The sequence below is a fragment of the Nicotiana sylvestris genome, chromosome 5 (genome assembly GCF_000393655.2).
Source record: "Nicotiana sylvestris chromosome 5, ASM39365v2, whole genome shotgun sequence".
NCBI classification, from domain to species: Eukaryota; Viridiplantae; Streptophyta; class Magnoliopsida; order Solanales; family Solanaceae; genus Nicotiana; species Nicotiana sylvestris.
In genome coordinates, this window is record NC_091061.1 from 181,457,992 (window position 1) to 181,477,233 (window position 19,242).

General features: G+C 35.4%; 1 protein-coding gene across 1 annotated transcript; it reads left to right on the plus strand.

Annotated features, from left to right (window-relative positions):
• The first annotated feature begins 1,074 nt into the window (after positions 1 to 1,074).
• On the plus strand, positions 1,075 to 1,470 carry LOC104214758 (cysteine proteinase inhibitor 5-like). Its single transcript, XM_009764470.2, has one exon. The coding sequence runs from the start codon at positions 1,075 to 1,077 to the stop codon at positions 1,468 to 1,470; it is 396 nt and encodes a 131-aa protein (XP_009762772.1).
• The last annotated feature ends 17,772 nt before the right edge of the window (positions 1,471 to 19,242 follow it).

Consider the following 19,242-nt stretch of genomic DNA (forward strand, 5'->3'; position numbering starts at 1 on the left):
TAATAAAAGTTACTTAACAAAACATTTTGATATGATAATAACTCTTTATTTTTTAACTTTTTATATTTGATAATAGAATATATGTTATTTTTATCATATTCAAGCTAACATTGAAAATATAAAAAACGTGTTAAGATCAATTAGTAGATATATTTCTTTCTGTTAATCGCGTGAATTTGAGCAAAATAAGAGGTAACACTATGATCAATAAAATAAAATTTTATGTAATTGAGAATTATGTGTTAGATATTGCACTATCAAAATAATATGACGTGCAAGCATTTGGTTCAAATAATATGAAACTTTATTTTACTTTAATATATTACGTAAAATTAATTTCATCTTGTTAAGGCGAAAAATTGAGTTTCTTATTTAATGAAGTTTCTAAACCCACATAGTTTTTAATTTTTTTATTTCGACCTACCTTGCCCCGTCCCGCATGTGTTTAAACCCGTACCGCCCCATTGTCATCCCCATGACCACGCTATATTCCCTACACCGTGATTATATCTTTGATTTTTTAAATATATGTTTTTACTTTTTACTTAGAGAGTGTGTATAAATATACGCATAAGCATTATTATAGTTAGAACTTAGATGTAAATATTGAGTGCAAATAAACGTAAAGCCAAGGTAAGAGATGATTAAGTATTATTTTTCTCCATCTACGACCTACTACCCTAGTGAGGTTAGATTAAATTCTCTACTTCATTTGTTCATTTCTTATTTTTCCATATTTTGAAAAGAAAAAATAAACCTTGGTGGATTTTTATAATTAAAAAATATGGCAATATTGTTAATTCGGATTCATGCAATAATGTCAATTCAAATGAAATAGAAAAATATTTATTAGGATTGCAGCAAATCTTCCTTAAGTAGTAAAATTATAATTATTTTAAATCACTACTTAAAACAAATCATTTTTTCCTAGACTAATTAGGTAGCTAATTTATTTCGAATCATCTAGAAAACATAATCTAATTACCTCTAAAGTATACAAATTCTCCTATATATAAGTCTATCGATCACCATTAGTGTTAAGCACTCCATTAGCAAATTCTTCTTAAAAGAAAAATGGCTTTCAAATTCAATTCTTTTCTTTTTGTGACTCTCTCAATTGTAGTAGTTGCTTCCACCTTCTCCTATGTTTCGGCTCGCGTACCGAATACTCTAGCTCCGTCCCCGTCAGTTGATGATTGGCAACCCATAAAAGATCTAAAGGATCCTAAAGTGATAGACATTGCAAATTTTGCAATAAAAGCGTACAACGATAAAACAGAAGGTTCTGACTTGAAGCTTAAGAAAGTGTTGAAGGGAAAATTTCAAGTAGTTGCTACTGGCATTACTTATCGATTGCTTATTTCCACCACGGACGAAGATTTCGCCGATGAGGATATAGCGGTTGTTTTTGAAAATTGTAAGGACAATGTTAGAAAACTCATTTCTTTTTTAAGTTTGCGTAACAATTAAGTGTTATAAGCATCTAATACCCATTATTTAAAGAATGAAATAGCTCAAATTTAATGTTTCATTTCGTATTGCTTATTTTTTGGCAATATTAGTTATGGGTTTTTCTTTTTCTTTTTTGAAGAATCTCATAAATCGTCTTCAAAGTATATGTGGACATTTTATCTTGTTCAACTTTTAAACGAGACAACATATATTTCAATTGCATTATTTTAATTTGACAATGCTGAATATATTCAAATCTTTTATATATAAGTACTCGGCCTTTTTGTGGCGATATATATTGCCACAAAAGCTCCAACAGTCCCCACTAAAAACAGTTAGTAGCGATTTTAAGGTCGCTCCAAGTACTACCGTTACTAAATGTTATTTGTGGCGACTTTTGAGAGTCGCAATTCCCGTAACCATTGATAAAAGTAGGAAAGTAAATATATGAATAAGTTAAGGAAATTCAATATCTAATTTATATATAAAAGAAAAATTTAACTTAACATACACACGATCCGGCCGAACCTCTTCCGTACACCTAGCCCCGACCCTTGCCCATAACACGAATTTAAAACTTTTTATTTTTGGTTTCCTATCCGATGTCTGATACTCGCAAAATATATTTGAATTCGCGCCGCGTAAGACCTTATTCGAAAAAAAATGCTCCTTTCCAAAGATTTTTTCATACTCGAAACTCGAACCTGAAACTTCTCGGCGATGGAATTTAAAACTTTCGTAAAAGTGAAACCGCAAATCTTAGAAATTAAGTCACATGACAACTGTCGGTTCCCCACATACCTACCACCTAATTCCTTTAAATAAGGCACCCATTAAACTCTTTAACAACTTTTAAAAATAACCATTTTCCTCAGTATTTTCATTCTCAAAATCCTCACAATACAAAAATAAAAAGAAAAAGAAAAAATGACCATCAAATTGACCTCTATTTTCTCCGTGACTCTCTCAATTTTGTTAATTTCTTCATTTTTCTTCCAAATCTCCACCGCGTTGGGCGGCGCACCAGGTAGTTGGAAGCCTTTAACAGACGTAAATGCCCCTGATGTGGTGGCGATCGGGCAGTTTGCGGTGAATGAGCACAATAAAGCGGAAGGGACAAAGTTGGAATTTCAAAATATCGCGAAAGGAGAAACTCAAGTCGTTGCCGGCACAAATTATCGACTTGTTATCAACGCCAAGGACGGCGGTTCTGTTCATAAATATTTGGCTGTTGTTTGGGATAAGCCTTGGGAGAAAGTTAAGAAGCTTACTTCTTTCAAAAAAATGTGAGGTTCGTTTTTTCAGAACGAGCGTGATCTTATTATTAATACGAGTATATATTTTCGTGTTTTTTCGTATTTATATATAGTTGAATTATGTTTATGGAATTCGTCCTAGATCCGCCTCGTTGATTAATGAAGAAAAAATGAGAAAATGTGATGTTGGTGTATGTAGGGTTAGTTGTTTCTTTATGTGTAATATTTGAAGACTTGTAATAAAAGTAAAGATATGGTGTTTTGTTTCATTGTATGTGGCGTAATATATGGTTTACATTATTAATGTTGGAAGGATTTGCTTCTTTGCTTGTGAGATTAGGGTGTTATTACTTTTTGCTCGTGCTAAAATTATTTATATTCGGTAGTCAAAAAGTGTATATAACTTGTATAATTTTTGTATATAACATACAGAATGTATATATATATAAAAAATATACAAATTTTATATATTTTTTCGATTATTACTTTTACAACGGCTATAGAGTGTCATTTTTCATTTGAAATTGTTGATCTAAGGTTATTTTGGACAAGAAATTCAATTTGGAGTATAGTTTACTAGATAGACATATGAGTCACTTGAACATTATTATTGACTTGTCAAACACTCAATATATATGCATTTAAAATATGTAGAATGGATGATAATTTTAATTCTGTCTGTATGAGTTTCTCATATTATCGGTGTCTAGATCTAATAAAGGATGAGGACTTCAGTAGGTTAATATATAATCTAACATAAAATTAGTCAATTTATACTGAATCCTCTGTAATGTATGCATAGATGATGTCAACAAAATCATCTTCGTGGTGTGTCCCATTCGAAGATGATATTGTGCTAATCCACGAAACTAGTAAAAATAGTACGGGCTAGCGAGTTTTCGAACTGGTAATTGAAAAATAGCTAGCGTTTGCAAAGTTATTAAAAAATAGCCATTATTTTGATGAAACACAAAAAGTTCCAGCATAATATATTGAAGATCGGTGTACCTGTGTATGAACTTCCAACATATTATGCTGGAACTCCAACACACAAAAAGTTCCAACATAATATACTGGAGATTGGAACACCTGTGTATGAACTTTCAGCATATTATGTTGGATCGGTATATTATATTGGAACTCCAGTATATTATACTGGAACTCCAGTATTAGTATATTATGCTGGAATATTTTTCGGATTTTGAACAGTGTTTTCGTTCAGATTTATCTTTACATAAAAAGTGACTAAATTTCGATTATTATGGCTATTTTTTAATTATCACTCATAAATGTGGCTATTTTTTAATTTCTTCCATGAAACTAAGGGGTCGTTTGGTAGGGCGTATAAGAATAATACTAAATAAGGTGCATTAGTAATGCAGTGGTTAGTAATGCATGGGTGAGTAATGCAACATTAGTTATACAAAGATTATTTTTTATGCATTGTTTGGTGTGGTGTATTAAAAAATTAAAATGCATTGCATAATTTTTAAGAAATTTAAATATTTACAAAAATGCCCTCCATATTCTTTAACTTAAGAAACTTTAAGGATAATTTTGTCTTTAACCATGCTAATGCATGCATTAATAGCCTTTGTATAGCTAATGTCATGGTTTTTTATGCATTAGCTATACATAGGATAATACCAAATATAGTGTATAACTAATGCTTGAATTAGTTATACATAGGTTAAAAAAGTGTACCAAACAAAGCATTACTAATACACAAAGCTAATGCATGCATTATTTTCTCTAACACACTCTACCAAACGAGGTACTAATATATCGGCTCCTGTTGCTTTTTTGAGCCGAAGGTCTCTCGGAAACAGCCTCTCTACCCTTCGGGGTAGGGGTAAGGTCTGCGTACATATTACCCTTCCCAGACCCTACTTGTGGGATTATACTGGGTCGTCGTTGTTGTTATTGTTGACTCTACCAAACGACCTCTAAGGGTGTTAACAAGAGTTTGAACGCTATGGAACGTCACAAATATAGCTAGCATAAGAAGATTGAACTTTTGAAGTGAGAGTAATGGATTTAAGATGCCTAAATATAAATAATTTAAAGATATATAGGCTCGTCATTCAAAGATAAAATGGTATAATAGACGAAGATATTCAGGTAGAATTAAAATAAGTAATAATCCCATAGAGATTGAAACCACAGGGCATAGTCATAAATCAAGCCTTAAAAGTCCTCTCCTCGTGTGTAGGGGCGGGCATAGTTTCGACAAATCCGAAATCCAAACCGAAATTTGAATTTTTAAAATTTTTGGTTTGGATATTGGATTAGGTACTTCGGAGTTTTGGATATCCAAAAATCCAAAATTTTTATACTTTATATTTAGTCCATCATTCATATATCAGTAATAATAAGTTCGATACCCTATCCATTATATATTATCTCATATATTCAATATTAATTACTAAGTTACTATCCGAATATTTTCTATTTGGATATGATTTTACTATTGCTACTTCTTATCAGTCCTATTCATGTCTCTGTTGCATTCCCTTTATAATAATTTCATTACTTGAATACTTTATTTGGATGATTGCGGTGAGAATGAGTAACTTTTCAGACAATTTAACATGAGTACTTCATTTGGATATTTATTTTTTGTAAAAGAAGAAACATCTTAAAACTTATTAGCTCAAAATCGAAAATCCAAAATCTCGAAACCGATTAATCCGAAACCGAACTTAAAAAATCTGATCCAATCCGAGCTTATTTGGATTGGATTTGGATTGTCATTTCTTCAATCATAACACCAAAAATCCAAACCAAAATTTTAAATTCAATCCGAACTGCCCGAACGTGCACCTCTACTCGTGGCTCCCTGAATATAGACCTAGGGAAAAATTAATAGTAGGATATAATAGAAGACATAAACAGTGTGTGTATTTATATAATATTCATCCTATTCTTTTATTAATTCCTTGTCCTTGTATGCGGAATATTTGGATCTAGGGCTAATTTTATTGTCATGTGATTGAATGTGAAGATGTATGATAAAATAATAGTTACTAACAACTATTGTGGTGGGGTGGTAAGTGCTTTTTCATACTTAATCAGAGATTTCGGATTTAAGCCCTAGGTATGAAGTCGTTTTTGTTAAGGAGCGTTTTACTCCCAATGTGGAACTTTCCGGCATAAATTCGGATTTAGTCGGGTCCCACTATGAAAATCAGACACAGATGGGAAACCAAAAATAATAATTAAAAAATAATAGTTTCATTTGAAGTTGCGTGCATATTCTTTGGGGATCCCTCACAGCTAATTTATTTAACAATCTAGCTCAAGCAAGCCTTACAATTTGTAGTTTTCAAGAGACGACATGGAATATCAGATTTTAAAACGAAATTTTAATCGGCAGTCAAATATTTAAATACTAGTAATTTGTGGTAATATTCTCGTGAATAATAATCAGACTGGATATATATATATATATATATATATATATATATATATATATATATATATATGGGTTTTATTTGAATTTATTATTTTTAGCCTAAATCTGGATTTATTTGTGTAAAATTTGTTGGAATTGCTAAAATTATTGAACTATGAATTCATAACTCAAACAATGTGATGAGTTCAATGATTGGAACCTGAGCCTTAAACCCATAAAATTAAAATTTAGAATTCCTACTGACTGTGACACTAAATCGCGATAAAATACACCACTTGCAAATACTTTTGATTTAGACCAATGATGTGTAAATAAACTTTGACATATTAAGGATATCCATAAGCACAAATGAGGGCAGCTCGAATGCAAAAACATCTCGCATTTACGCAGGATCATGAAATTATTTCGAGTGGATTATATTCATTGATTCGATTCAATCAACCTCGAGTGCAATTAAATTTATTCCATCTAAAATTTAAAGTAAAGTCAATATTTCAAAGAGGTTGACAAAGGCATTAAAAAGAACCCAAAGTATATCCTCACTAGAAAATTTCGTAGCCAGATGGAAATGCAATAAAATAATAAATCTATGATTTTTCTAGCTAATCTAGTTGAAAATGACCTCATTCTTTTTAATTTCAAATTCAGATATAATAAATGAAAGAAAAAAAAAATCTTGATGTGTTTGGATATAGGTAAGGCCAAAAATGAGTGGCCAAGCTATAGATTGTGCATGTGACCTTCAAGGTGGAAAGGTATTTTGTTTAATTAGTTGTACCCAAAGTTGCAAGCGGACCAACAACTTAATATGATTGTGTATTCGAAATTTATTGGTTCGATTAATTCGAATTCACATTATAGAAAATTATCATGTGTTTTTATTCAAAAAAAAGAAGAAGTTCTTCTCACTTTTTTAGAATTGAGGGTCTATTGAAAGCAACATATATATCTTAATTAGGTAGGGATAAAATTTGCGTGCAGACGACCCTTCCCAGACTCAGTGGCGAAGCCACATGAATAGTAGTGGTCGATTGATCATCCTTCGTCGAAAAATTACAATGTGTACATAGGTAAAATATTACGTTTTAGAGGTATATAACACGTATTGAATACCCTTTATTGAGAAATTTTTTTACGTCTTTTAAATTTGAACATCCTTAGAAAAATATCTAACTTCGCCACTGCCCGGACCCTACCTATTGAGGATATACTGAATCTCTTATTGTTATTGTTATTTTCATCCCAAAAAAAGAGTTCAAAATTTCTAATTAAATACGAAGGAATCTTATCATTTAACCACACCTCTATATATTATATGATTTAACTCACTATAGGAAGAAAGAAAAAGGATACACAAAATTGATGTAAAGCAATGGTGGGAATAGACACAACTGTTTTTCATTAAAAGGACATTTTATATTGGATATCCCCACACTTCCATATAGTAGAGTGAAAAAGAAAGTTCCAAGTGTGACATGGAAAATAACATTGTCACATAATATTATAAATAAATAAATAAGAAAATTGGTATTTCTCAAATGGTAATCCTAGAAAAATCAAAATTTTGAAAATTGATGCATGAACTGTTTTGAAGTCTATATTAAGTATTTACTTATAACCAAAGCACCACTCTAATAATATCGTGAGCCTAACTGAATTCAATCCATAAATCCGAAAAAAAAATTAAGTTCATTCCCTTTTATTCGTACTATACATTTGTTAAGGTTAGAGTGGTAGATTTTATCGCATACAATTTCAGATTGAAGTTAAACTATGCTTGTTTAGATAGTTGTAATTTTTTTAGGGGTGTGTTTGGTATAACGGTAGAAAATATTTTCATGGAAAATGAGTGGTTTTATCATTTATCTTCCCTTGTTTGGTTGGTGATTGGAAAATATTTTTCGAAAAATATTTTCTAGTATTTGGTTAGAGAGTAAAAAATATTTTATTATGCTACTCTCATCATCCCCTCCTCCCCCCCCCTCCCCCAAGTCTCTAAAAATTCACACAAACTCAAAGGAACTAATGTGATGTTTTACTTTTGTACGCAAAAATAATATTGAAATTTAACTAAAAAGAAAATACTCTTTTTTTGGTTGAAAAAGAAAGTACTCTTTCTTTAACATGAAAATAAAGTACTCATTTAATTGAAATAAAAGAAAATACTTCTACATCATGAAAAGAAAATATTTATTTCGTTGAAATGAAAAAAAATACTTTTTTACATCATGAAAAGAAAATATTTTTTTCCTCTTTCTACATGAAAAGAAAGTATTTTTTTGTTAAAATGAAAAAAGTACTTATTTAAATCATGAAAAAAAATTCTTATTTATATCATGAAAAAAAATACTCATTTGTTGAAATAAAAAAAATCTATCTGTTACATGCAAAGAAAGTACTATTAATAATATTTTTATTTAGGACGAGAGTGGGGTGGTGGTTCTAAATAGTGGCTAGTGGTGATTGGTAGTGTCACGACCCAAAATTCATTAAAGGTCGTGATGGCGCCAGACACGCTGTCAGGCTAGCCAACACTAAATAGTTAATTAAATTCTCTTTTTATATTTTTAAAATCATAAAGTTTCCTTCAATTTCATTAGTAACAGATGAACTTTACAAAATAAATAAAAATGTTTACCATTTCATTATTGAATGTCTCATCATCTTTCCAGAACCCGGTGTCACAAGTGCATGAGAAATTACTAAGAAATAAAATGAAATACAATAACTGCCTGGAATACAAATTGGACAGACAAGAAAATACAAATACTCTGAAAGAGACTCTGCTAGTTGCGAATCGTCTCATAAGATGCAGCTCACCTAAATCTTCGTATCAACCATGCTGCCGCGCCCACGAGGCCACTAGACATACATGGGCCTATACAACAAAATGTATAGGAAGCGTAGTATGAGTACGAAAACAACGCGTACCCAGTAAGTATCCAGTCTAACCTCGAAGAAGTAGTGACGAGAAGTCAACTTCGACACTTACTAGTGGTCCAATAATATCAGGTGCAGTAAGGAAGTGAATAAATATGAAATAGAACAATTATATAAAACAAACAAGAATAAAATACGTGGTACAATTCCTCTCTTTATAATTTACTCAAGCTCTCAACTAGCAAGTTCCCTCCGTAACCGGAGCATATATATAGATACAGTGGATTTCATTAAAAAGGTTATCATAATTCAAATTAGGGAAAACCCCTCAAATATTCTGACTTCTTGCCAAATATTACGCACGATTCCATGAGGATAATATATAGAGAGAGGAAATGCCGAGGCGTACGGCCCGATCCAATATAAAAGTAAAATTGTGCACTGCCGAGGGTCGAACGACGCGAACCATAGAAGCATCTGTGAGCACGTGATTTTTGCCCTACAAGAGCTGCTCCCACAAAAATTCAAAATAAAATGATTTTGTGTTGTTTGTGATTTATTTGTATTTTTGTCTGTGCATGTTTATTTTTACTTTAGTTAAGAAAAATACAAAAATATGTGTTGCCTGTGCATTTAGGATTTAATATTACAATTAGGAGTTAATTAAACAGGTTTGTTTTACAAAAATGGAAAAAATCACCAAAAAATATGTACTTTGCATTTAATGTCTGAATTGTGTGATTTTATCTTTATTTGATGTTTAATTTCATGTGATAGCTATTATTAAGAGTTGATATTTTAGCTAATTGTCAATTTTATAATTAGGATTTTTAGTTGGTAATTGGGAATTAAAAAGGAAATAGAAGAAAAGGAAGAAATAAAGAGAAAGTCGGACTGGGCCAGTTTTGAAATAAGTAGACCAGGCCCAAACCAAAATAACCCCTTTGCAACCCAGTCCAAATACCCTTTTTACCCGGTCCAGATCACTCCGCCCTCACCCGTAACCCCATACCCGATCCGTTACCCGGATCGACCCCGACCCCAACACTAAACCAAACGACGTCGTGTCTGTTAAATGAATTGATCCAGGCCGTTGGTCGTGCTTGATCTAACGGCCAGGATTAAAACACCCCCATATATAACCTTGATTCCTTACCCCCATGCCCCCCTAAACCAAACCCCCCCTTTCACCTTCGTCTCTGAGCTTCAGAGACCAAACAGATTCCCCGCCTTCAACCACCGTCCTCCGCCCACCGAAAATCGCCTCACGGCGGTTCCGGTGGTCCAAATGACCCCATCGTTTCACCACGGAATCTCCTCGACCTCCCCAATCAAAACCCCTAACCATTATCCCTCGAATCCCAGCTTTTTGAGTCGAATATTAGATCGAAAATAAGGCCGGACCCATAGTTCGTCCAATGACCCCCAATTTCACACCACAGCTTCCCCAAGACTTCCTCGTTCTAGTCCCATGCTCAGTTTGCTTCGAATCAACCCCGAGCTCCTCGAATCTTGAATCAAAGGAATCGACCCAAACCCTAATCCGTTCAAATGCCACCAAATTCACACCCTGAGACTTCCTGGACCCCCTCACCACGAATCCCTGATCGACTCTGTTCAAATCATCGTGGGGTAGCTCAGATTCCAGATCGAAGTTAGGCAGGCCAGGGTCCATGAATTTTGAGCCAGGGACTGACTTTAGCCATGTTGTTTTCCTTCGAAAACACATGGTTAAAGTCTGTCTCGACTTGAAAATGGGAAGAGCCTCGAGTTTTATTGAATTATGATTCGGGTAAGTCTTTTACACCCAGTTTTGGTTGTTCACTCTTGCAGTTCCGTTTGTTTACTTTGTCCTTTCCCCTTCTGTAAATTGGCATGAATTTCCCATGTGAATTATGATTAGTAGTCCAAGGTCCAAACTTGGGCCAGTTTGCGAGTTTGCGTCTGTTTAGTTTCATTAGTCTAAAGTCCAAACTGGTTGAATTCGTCTCTGTTTAGTTTGTTCAAGTTCAGGCTACCAATTATGTTGTCATGGTGATCCCTTAATCAGTAATGTTAGGTTATACAATAGACCTAATGCTTAGGAAATGGTTCAGGATTGTCAGAGTTTAGACTCGTGTTATTATTCAGATTTCATTTCATGACACTTGTTTTGCCTCATCTCTAATTGCAGTCACATGATGATAGTAGTTGGGCTTAGCCAAATTGTTGTGAATTCCTATAGTGTTTGATTCCCCTTGCTTGCAATTCATGTTGTTGATTGCTTGTCTAGTTGATTATCAGGGAGTTTCTTGTTTTTTCAAAATCTAAACTTTTGAAAGTTGTCTAGTTGAGTTAGTAGTTAGTTGTTAGAAATTTGATAGGTTGGTTTGATTATAGCTGTTGTAGTTGGATGAATTCAGCTTAGTTAATGGGTAGATTTGAATAGGTTGGAGTTGAAAGGTTCAATGCAGAGGGAAAGGGATTGGGTAGGACAGTAATTTCAGGGCTTAAGGGGGTATTTTGAGGATTGAAAAGTTCAGAAATTGGCTAGTTTAAGTGGGCTGACAGTAGGGGTACTGAAATACCATTAAACTAATATAATTATTTAGTGCTAATGGGGAATAAGACATAATGGTGGGGGAAAGGTTTAAAGAAAATGGATTAAGAAATAGGTGCCCATACCTATTTGGATTTAAAGAAAGAAAAGACAAGTGTAGTGGGGAACAAAACATATACTAATGTGATTAAAAGGAGATGATGGGTAGAATTAGTGGAAAAAATTCTGCCCAAAGTGCTTTTGAAGTTGAAGGGCAGGGGCAGTGTTTGGATATAATAGAGTCACTTAGGACAGATAAGGGAGAGGAGTTTTTTTTTTGACAGGGAATGATTCTGAAAATCTAAAGAGAGACATAGAGAGAGGAAGAAGGGCATCTGAGAGGAATATTTGTGAGTCTTGAATCATTTTTGAATGAGGGTTTAAAAGAAAGGGTACTGTTCCATTGAGTTCTAGGCAGGATTTAGATTCCAAGCACTGGTTCTTGCCCTTTTGATTGTTGAATCTATTTGGTAGTCTATTGATTCTGTTTCTGAATTTATCCGAGCTCAGCTTGTTCTGTTTTGGACGTCTGTATTGCTGTTGGTTGACAAACTCATTCCGGGTTGTGGTTGAGTGTTATTTTGATCTTAAACTGGTTTTTTTGGAGCTGTTCTGAATCCCATTGTTGATGTATTGTTTGCTGCTGACTTCTCCTTCTTCTTGGCCTGTTTTCCAACCCATGTACATGCTGAATCTCCATATCATGTAGAGTTTGGTTGAAATAAAAAGGAAATGGAAACCTAACTTCATTGGAAAACTTCAGTAGCTACTATATCTTCCTTATAATTGAATATAATGGTTTGCATTGTAACTAGGACTGTCTGTTTAAGTAATTTGGAATGGCTGAATCTACAGCTTGTAATAAACTGCCTTTGAACTGTTTCAAACCCGTTCAAGTTTGTGATTATCTACTGCAATCCAGTACAATGGATGTATGTGTAGTTTAGTGTTCATTTATGTTCAAAAAGAAAAGTTGGAAACAATTGAATTTGAAATCGAGTTTGATGTCCAGTTGAGCATGTATTGTATTGCAGTAACTCATATCATGCAAATTAGTTCATAATATATAGGTGTTAACTAGCGTTGGTAGAAGTGTATGACCAATAGGCTAATTCTTGAAGGCTTGATACGCAATTTTGTTGTCGAACTCAAAGCCACCTCTTAATTTGCTCTTTCACCTTTAGTAAAAAAATGTATGAGTAGTTAAGTATTTGAAATAACTTAATCTTCAAACCATGTTCTGTTCATTTGAGTAAAAGGATGCAGTAATTCCGATGGGCACTCGATTTGATTCCGCTGAAGCTGCATCGGTCTAGTGGTCAGCCTAATTCCAGGCCACCTGAGCTTTAGCGCTTTAATAAATGGTTCGGGTTTTACCTTATTTGTATACTTGCATGGGCCTCGGCTGAAGACTATGTCAGGCCGGCTTTTGGTTGTGCCGATTCACATTTCTTCGGGCTTATCCTTGAGCCCTGAGACATTTTGGCTTGCAAGTATTGTTTTAGGCCGTTGACAAAATCGATTAGGATTTTCCCATGTTTTAGAGACAAATTAAATAGAAAATCATAGTCGATTTTAGGTTTGTCTTTTAAATAATAAATGAGATGAGCCTCGATAAATAGAACACATAAGTCGCGGGGCCCTCATCAAATGTATATTTAAAATACTTAGACTTCGGGATGGGCCGTTTAGCAAAAGTTCACGGCCTTCCCCAAAAATGATGATATGCTAGTCGCTTTAGGCGCGCCTTTAATAATTTATTTTCTTAAACTCGGGTGCACATTTATGTGACCCAAATCCAAATCTCGACGAAGTCGAAATGTGTCGATAACCACAGGTACATTGATGTGACGTGGTTCGAGATACGTTTTCACAATGTTGCAATTCTCTGTTAAAATAATAATGATAATAATAAAAGTGGTTAAAAGTTAAAATTTGCACATAGGTTCATAATTGTATAAAAATCAGATAATTAAGCCGAATATGACAATTGAGCGACCGTGCTAGAACCACGGAACTCGGGAATGCCTAACACCTTCTCCTAGGTTAACAGAATTCCTTATCCGGATTTCTGGTTCGTAGACTGCAATACAGAGTCAATCTTTTCCTCGATTCGGGATTCAACCGGTGACTTGGGACACCATAAATCTCCCAAGTGGCGACTCTGAATTAAATAATAAATCCCGTTTCGATTGTCCTTTGATTGGAAAAACTCCCCTCTGCGCCCCTTTGCGGCGGCGCGGGTGAAAAAGGAGGTGTGACAGCTCTGGCGACTCTGCTGGGGACGAACCCAAAATCTCTGATTCAGGGTTCAAAATTCGAGCTTAGATAAATTGTTATATTTGGCTTTGTTTATTATCTGATTTTTTTTACATGCTTGGGCCTAATGTGCTAAATGTTGCTTTTACCGCTTTGATATTATCTGAACTGTATATAAACTGTGCCGAAACCCTTCTCTTTTTACCTCCGGGAATGAGCTTGTTGGTCGAGACTCCCTATTCTGTTAGTGTCAATACCTGAAATAAGAAAGAGGTCGGACAAGTTACAAAGTCGGACGATCCCGCGGGTCCCCGGTACGTAGCCCCCTCATCGACTCGAGTTGTCCGCTTGGGTACACAGTCTAGAACAAATACCCAGGTTATGAACCTAGAATAACTCAGCTTTATGCCGGATCCTTAGTAGGAACGTTTGTTTGCATCATGTTGCATTTGACTTAGGGGACTCAACACAGGGGTTGGGTCTGTCTAGGACTAGCAACCTGAAACGGAAAAGACCATCATGATGCATCTTACTTACTACTTGTACATTTGTTTGCTTCGGACTTGCATGTTGACCGACTTTTGAGGAAAGAGGGTTAAAGATAGTTAATCGCCTGTTTTGGAAAAAATCATCAATGTCCGAATAGCGTCGAAACTCTGTCGAATTTTTGAGAAAACGAAAAAAAAAAAAGGGTTGTGTTTATGAAAAAGGGTTTTATTTGCCATTGAAAAAAGTCTTGTTTTCAAAAGAAGTGTGTTTTATCGGCTCGAACTACGCAGGTTTGATTCTCACAGGGTGTGAGATACGTAGGCAACCCTCATCGGGTCCAACCTCCCCTTTTTGCAAAAATAGCCAAAAAAAAGTCAAAATTCTTAATCTTTCATCATAAATAAATCGGGTGATTCCATTCTTGTAAAAATAGTCGAATGTCCCTAAAAAGATGCTGGAAGGCTGTTTTGCGAAAATAGCCACTTTTGGTCATTTTCAAGGTTTTGTCCGGTTGGTAAAACACAGCCTTTAAATCTTCTTCGAAGTGCTGAAAGGCCGTATTGACAAGACCGGAGTTTTATTTAAATGTGTGTCAATTTTATTTTATTTTTTCTTTGAGTCCAATGAGTGTTAATCACCCCAAACAAACATACAGAATGAGCCCGGGTCCAAGTTTGCCGGTAATAGTTAGGAGCAAAGATCCCTTTGGAGTTGCGCTTGTGGTGGGAGGATTTGGAAAAGTCAGAGCAAGGTAAGATCAAACTACACCTGGGAGGTCTCACCAGTTTGTTGAATGTGAGACCCAGATGTGACATCATAAAGGCTTTGGTCACATTTTGGGACCTAGCCCACAGTGTATTCCACTTCTCAGATTTTGAACTCACTCCAACCTTAGAAGAGGTAGCGGGTTATATGGACATTACTGAGGGTACCATAGCACAACTCCAGGTGCAATGGGCAAAGAGAACGAAAGAGCGCATACAATACCTACAACAGGCAAGGAAAGATTATGAAAAGACCATTGTCAGTCTAAAAGGGAAAAGGACCACCCTCAAGGACAAGGCAGCTAAGCAAGTTGAAGCTTATGAAATCAAAAGTGGACACTGTTACAATTTACTGGCTCGAATGGAAGATGAAATACAACAGTTACAGAAACAACATCTGCATAACTCTCGGGTTTTAAAGGCTAGAGGGGATCAGATAGAACGCCTACTCCTAGAGAAAGACCGAACCAGGGACAAGATTGGGACTATTGCCCATACCATCATTAGGAGATGCCAAATGTGTGAAGACACGACCTGCACTACCTTCATGTCAGCAGTAATGATTTTTGTCAAGCGGACAATGTACGAACTGGAGCAACTTGAAAGGGATCTCGCACCCAAGCCCGCGGCAAAGACGAACGATGCCTCGCGGGCACCAACTTTTGGAGCTTTAATGTATTCATTGTGAGCACGTGATTTTTGCTTCACGAAAACTACTCCAAAAGAAATATAAAATAAAATAAAATTCATCTGTGTACAATTTTGAGAATTTGCGTGACATTTTGGTAACTGTTTTGTCCGTAAATGTTTACCCTTGTTGTGATTAATTAAAAAATACAAAAATACATGTTGCATGCACACTCAAGATTTAATTGTACATTTTTGGAATTAATTAAACCATGTTTTATTTTTAAAGAAAGAAAATCACAAAAATATGTATTTTGTTGTATTCTGCCATTTATGTGTGCTGTTGTGTAATTTTATTTTTTTTAATTAAATGTTTGACCTTGTGTGTTAATTGTTGTTAAGGTTTAATTAACATTTTTGTAGGCTAATTTTGGTTTTACAAATTATTTTAGAACTTTATTGATTGTTAATTAAAAGTAGAAAAAGAAAAGAGTTGGAAATAATAAGAATACTCGGTTTGGGGCCAAAAATCCAAATGGAAATCAGGCCCAAATCGATGCAGTAGCCCAGTCCACATGACCGGGACTCTCGCAAGCCCAAACGACGCCGCATATGGCATTCGATCTGAGCCGTCCATCAAATCTAATCTAACGATCCCATGGCTTTACCCGTCCCCGTACCCGACCCATTGCCCGGTTCGAACCGACCCCCTACTTAAACCAAACGACGTCGTATTGTTTAGCTCCCTTAATCCTGGCCATTGATCTTGATTGATCCAACGGCCAGGATCTAATCCCCTACCCCATATATAAATCCCTCCTCTTATCCCACGCCCCCGAACCAAACCACCCCTCATCTCCTGTTCATCATCGTCTCAAAGACGAACCCTTCAAACCCTAGCCGCCTTAGGACTCCCTCGTCTGAAACCCGGCGGCAGCAAAGCCGCCGGCCACCATCTTAACACCACAAGACCATCTGACCACCCTCTTTCCGGATCCGGTAACTGTTTGGCTTGAATCATCTCCTATCTTCTCGAATATTCATTTGAAGATTCGAGCCAAATGGAAACCTATCCTAGTCCACCCCAAATTCATACCACAATACCTCCTGACCTCCCTCACACCCTAAACGCCATTGGTTCCATTCGAATCTGACCAGAGCTGGACGAATCCCAAATCAAACCACAAAGAACCCTAAAAGACCAAAAGTTGAGATCTGTCCAAATTAAAAGACGATGTGGGGTCTAATCGACTTTAGTCGAAGTGTTCTCAATTGAGAACACTCGATTAAGGTCCATTCGACCTCAAAAATGGTCGAGTCCGAGCTCGAGCCTGGATCAGTTTGACTTCGAGCCCTTGAGGTAACTTTTCCCTTTTCTTTTGTTCTTCTATGATTTTTATCTGTTTTCACATTTAGTTTAGTTTATTTTTTGATTTTCCTGACAAGTCTGTTGATCTCCAGACCTTTTATTTGGTCAAAACTTTCTTTTGTTCGTTTGAATGTTCTTTAAACTATACAATCAATACGAACAAGTTCGTCGATTAGTTAGTTCCGTATAAAGTCCCGATTTTGTCCAAAGCCGCTGGAATCACCTATTAGTTTGTGTGCTTATTGATTGTTTGTTATCTGTTATAGCTTGTATAGTCGGTTAAATAAGTGTCGTCAACTGAACTCGCTTAAAAACTAGAAAAGCACGAGTTGCTCATTTCAGTATGATTACTAGCATGTTCATCTTATCTATGTAAGACTTGTATCAACATGCATGTTCATTACTGCTTTGATCTTAGCCTGTAATTGTTGTTGCCTGTTTGCATTTGGCTTTGAGTTGGTCTGGTTTGGCTCCCAATATGACCAACTCATTTGGTCTGATTGACACCCCTTTGTGATCTGATTTAAGTTGAACTTAGGCTGAGAATTGGATATAGCTGTAGAAATCTAGTAGATCAATCAGAAATCAGTGTTAAGTTTAAGCTTATATAGTTGGTAAGTTCAGACAAGTAAGGCTTAGGATAATACAGTAATATGCAAGGGTTAAGGGGTAATTTTGGGTGTTTAATAGGATTTTAACAGGTTGTAAGCTTAAGTTTGCTTAGTGGTCATTTGTTAACCTTAGTTTAATTGTCAGTGGGGTGCATAACATGAGAGCATGGGTTTATTTGAATATTATAACCCTCCCATAACTCTTGATTAAAACAAATAGAGACAATGCATGCTAGCATGGGGAGCAAAATAGTTTACATCAAGAAAAGGCACTTAGGCATGGGAAGTTAAGGGGCAGATATATGATCTGTTTTGGTTCGAGGCAGACCTTAGAGGTCTCTTATGGGTTATAAATAGGCTCATTTATAACAAAAAAGGGGGCGGAACACTAAGATTTTAGATTATTTTTTTAAAAAAAAATTGGGCTGGTTTTTTCTTTCTGATCCTAAGAAACCAGAGAAAAAAGAAGAGTGTTGAAGCTGGAAACTCGACCTTAAAACTCTAGAGGAATATAGAGAGTAGGCTAAAAGCTTCTACATTAAAGTTCAGTGGGTTTTGAGATTTAAAGAAGAAAAATCTGCTTCCTTTTTACTGTTGAAATCAGTATCTACCTCTATTACTGTTTCATTGAGAGCTGGGGGAATTTTCTGAAAGTCTGCTGGTCTGTATCTTGTTGCAAACTCGAGTTTCGGTCATATTTTGGGTGTTTATATTGCTGTTGGGTATTTGGGTTGCATTCTGGGATTTTCTGGTGCATTTGGTGTTGTTGTTGGGTGTTTTTCTGAAGTTACTGTTGGGTTTTACTCTGTTGTTGGGTTATTTGTGCTACTGCTACTGCTGCTGACTTCTTTTCTACTCCTTCTGCTTTCCTATACCAGGTACACAACTGATACACTGTCAATGTAAGCTGAAAGTTGAAACATGAATATAGAAATGAAGAGCTGAAGTTGCCTCTTTCGAATTTGCTTTAGTTGTATATTGAACATTAAGTTGTATAAATAATAGTTCATGTCTTCTATTAGGATAATGAAGGTAGTTATCATGTATAATTAGACATCCACATATGGTAACTTAATGGCTCATCATCTGTGTGTGCCGGTAGCTAGAAAAGGAGTGATGGTGTAGTAAGCAATATCCTGATTATTTCAGTTGTGTCTGTTGAGTAGCCTATCTTCCAAACGTGCGTTAGGCACTAAACTGTCCATTGCTAGATAATCTCACCTCATTTAGCAGGATGCCTCGTTATAACTTGCAACAATACCGTTAGAGTAGATAGCACAAGTTTACATTTCAGCCTTATAAATGTCGAGCCTGAGTCGAATGAACTAACCAGGCCCCTATCGGAAGAGAAGTGGCCCAGGCCCAGTCAATACTATGTGCGTTGGGCCTGGGCCCATAATATCCAAACGACTGCCCATATACGCGTTAATGTTTCGGATTTTGCGAATCATATTCGGAACCCAACTATAACTAACTCATAAGCATGTAAATAAAGTTGGACCCTTTTCTTCTTTCATTTTTAGAGACAAACTTAATAGAAAA

Bases quoted from the DNA above. Each gene is read 5' to 3' on its own strand.
- LOC104214758 (XM_009764470.2), top strand. From the start codon at position 1,075: ATGGCTTTCAAATTCAATTCTTTTCTTTTTGTGACTCTCTCAATTGTA.